Raw genomic sequence first — 2776 nt, forward strand, 5'->3', positions numbered from 1 at the left:
AGCCCGGGGGGGTGACATGTCCCCCCCAGCAGTAACCCCCCCTGGACGTGGGGGGGCAAAACCTCGTTAAAAAAAAATTTTTTTGGGAAAGGGGCCGGCGGGGTCCCCCCCCGGGGGGTTAAGGTTTCGGGGGGGGGGGGGCGTTTAAAATAGGGGGGGCAAAAAACCCCGGGCTCCTGGTTGGTTTAGGCATCCCAGGGTCCCAGGCCCATGCGCGGGGGGAATCCCGGGGATTGGGATCCCCCCAAAAATTCCCCCGGTTCCAAAACCCTCCGGGGGAGGGGGGGGGGGCCGGTTCCCCCCCCCCCGGCGGAGGGGGGGGCCCCCCCCCAAAAGTGGGGGGGGCCCCTCCCCTGAATACCCCCCCCCCCCCCCCGGGTCCCCCCCCTGCTCTCCCCCCAAGGGAAAGGGTCGCCCCCCCCCTCCCCCACCCCTCGCTCTTTGCCCGCAGCTCCGCCTCACCAGCTGTACCCGCTCGCGCCGCCAAACGCGCTCTGGGAGAGTCCGCCGCCCCACGCGCTCCCGCCGTACGCGCCAGCCACCTGCGGAGAAAAGGGGGGGGGGGGGGGGGGGAAGCTGGTGGTTCCCTCCCACCCAATCCTAGCACGGCTCCCTCCCGCCCATTCCTAGCATGGTTCAAGGCAGTCACCTGCGGTGGAACCGTCCCCGCGACGGCGACCTGCGTCGAAGGCACCGCCGGGCCGGTGCCTAATTCATTATTAAGAACGAGTACTCGCGGACTGTTATTCATTAACTGAGCAACCGCAAGGCCCGTGCCGGGCTGCGCTGCGTACGCGGCCGGGTCGAAGCTGCCCGGAACAGAGGCCGGCATCGGCGCCGCCCCCGGGGCGGCGGGGTTGTAGGGCAGCGGGTTGAGCTCTCCCTGCTCTTGGATCAGGCCGCACTCACCAATTAGTGGCGGGTGAATGACAATTAATTACGAATGAACGGCCTGCTCTTGGATCAGGCCGTACTGCAGCGCGGTCTGTCCACACACGAGTCAGCCGTGAAGAGACGCCGTCCACACCCCCTCCTCGAGGGCGGCGGAGGGTAGCTGCGAGGAGAGCAGCACCTGGTACTGCGGGTGGTTGACCAAGTGTGCCGGCTGCGGCGGCGGCTTGTAGGCCTGGCCGCCGTACGCGGTCTCCGGGTTGTAGCCGCCGATGCCCGCGCGCGCCGCCCCCTCCGACTCGATCTCGCGCACCTACAGTTAATTAAGAAGGAATGAGTCCGCCTCAATTCAGTCCGGCCCCGACTCCGAGTAAATCGCGCGCACGCGGTGCCAGATGATCTCCTTGCCCTTTTGCACGGCGGCGGGCGTGCCGGTGACGGTCACGACGCGCTCGCCTAGTTAACCAGTGATGACTACCCGTTAATTAACAACTAATAAATGATGCCGATGACGGTCACGAGCCGCTCGCCTAATCAGTAATTAATGACTGGTAATTCACAATGACTGGGCGGTCGTGCCGGTGAGGGCGGCCAGTCTGCTCGCCCGGGACGGGGCTCGGCTCGCCTATTCATAATTAAGAAGTGCTCAGTCAGTAACCAATCAGCAAGAGGGTAGCGCGGGGCGGGGCTCGGCTCGCCCTTTTGCGAGACGTGGATGCGCGTGCCCGACCGCATGCTGAGGTCCTTGATGCTGGTGCCGCCGCGCCTGTTAATTATTAATTGATAGTCAGTAGTTAATAACCAGGTCCGTGATGCGGGTGCCGCCGCGCCTGTTGATTACCAGTTAATGACTAAGTACTTATTAACTATTCGCAGGCTGTTGATGCTCGTCCCGCCGCGCCCGATCAGCCCAGACACGAAGCGGTCCGGCAGCGAAATCTGCTCCGAAGTTGACCTGTTCACAGCGGCCCGGTGTGAAAGGGGGGGGGGGCGTAGGAGGCGTCGTAGAGAGGTGTCGTAGGAAAGGGGATATGAGTGTCCTTGAAAACTGTCTCGGAAGGGTCATAGGGAGTGTCTCGGAAGTGTCTCGGAAGTGTCTCGGAAGTGTCTCGGAAGTGTCTCGGCAGTGCGCCGCACCCTCCCGACGCGTTAGCGGTCCCGTACGGCGCAACGACCTGCGGCTGCTGCTGCTGCGGCGGGTACCTGTCAATGAATCGCAACGGAGATGTTGCGGGCGATCGCTCAGAACTAAGCGGGGCTGCTGCTGCGGCGGCGGGTACCCCGGGTGCACTCCGTAAGGGTATGCCGCCGCCGCAGCAGCAGCAGCAGCAGCAGCAGCCGCCGCAGCCCCAGGTCCGCCAGAGGCGAGGGCGGCGGCGGCGGCCGCCGCGGCGCCGCCGGGCGGAGGGAAGGCGCCGGGGTGCGGGGGCGCCGCGTGGGCGTGGGGAGCGTACGGGTAGCCGGGCGGCGGGGCGCGGCCTACTCATTATCGCGAGGTGTTAATCATGACTCATTGACTAGGGCTACGGCCAGCCGGGCGGCGGGGGCGCGGGCCTATCAAACACCAACGAAGTGTCGACTGTCGGCTGTCAGTTGGCGGGGAGCGGGCCGGCGGTTCGGCGGGGGGCGCGGGCCGTGTGCGCCGTGCGGGAAGCCGCCCCACTCCGCCCCTCTGCCGGGGGGCGGGGCGGGCGGGGCCCGCAGGACCGAGTAGTCGGTCTCCCGGATCTGCTGCGCGGGCGGGGCCTAGAACAGAAAACAACAACGGAGGGATGACTCACTGGCCGCCTGCGTCTTCACGTCCTCCTGTCCCTCGGATCTGCTGCCCTGTGTGTGTGTGTGTGTGTGTGCCCCCCTGTGTGTGTGTGTGTGTGTGTGTGTTTGT

At 66.0% G+C, this 2776-nt stretch overlaps 1 protein-coding gene across 1 annotated transcript in view; it reads right to left on the reverse strand.

Annotated features, from left to right (window-relative positions):
- Positions 1-458: 458 nt before the first annotated feature.
- Positions 459-2776, reverse strand: part of EMIHUDRAFT_115915 (hypothetical protein) — a gene marked incomplete at both ends in the record, with an annotated part of 3553 nt that continues 1235 nt past the window's right edge. The window contains 10 exons of the mRNA XM_005776764.1: positions 459-542; positions 650-679; positions 764-883; positions 1073-1204; positions 1277-1347; positions 1503-1516; positions 1550-1657; positions 1733-1846; positions 2029-2094; positions 2172-2370. Coding sequence (XP_005776821.1) covers positions 459-542; positions 650-679; positions 764-883; positions 1073-1204; positions 1277-1347; positions 1503-1516; positions 1550-1657; positions 1733-1846; positions 2029-2094; positions 2172-2370 — 938 coding nt within the window. The remainder of the gene's footprint in view (positions 543-649; positions 680-763; positions 884-1072; positions 1205-1276; positions 1348-1502; positions 1517-1549; positions 1658-1732; positions 1847-2028; positions 2095-2171; positions 2371-2776) is intronic.

Source organism: Emiliania huxleyi (genome assembly GCF_000372725.1).
Source record: "Emiliania huxleyi CCMP1516 unplaced genomic scaffold EMIHUscaffold_272, whole genome shotgun sequence".
Taxonomy (NCBI): domain Eukaryota; phylum Haptophyta; order Isochrysidales; family Noelaerhabdaceae; genus Emiliania; species Emiliania huxleyi.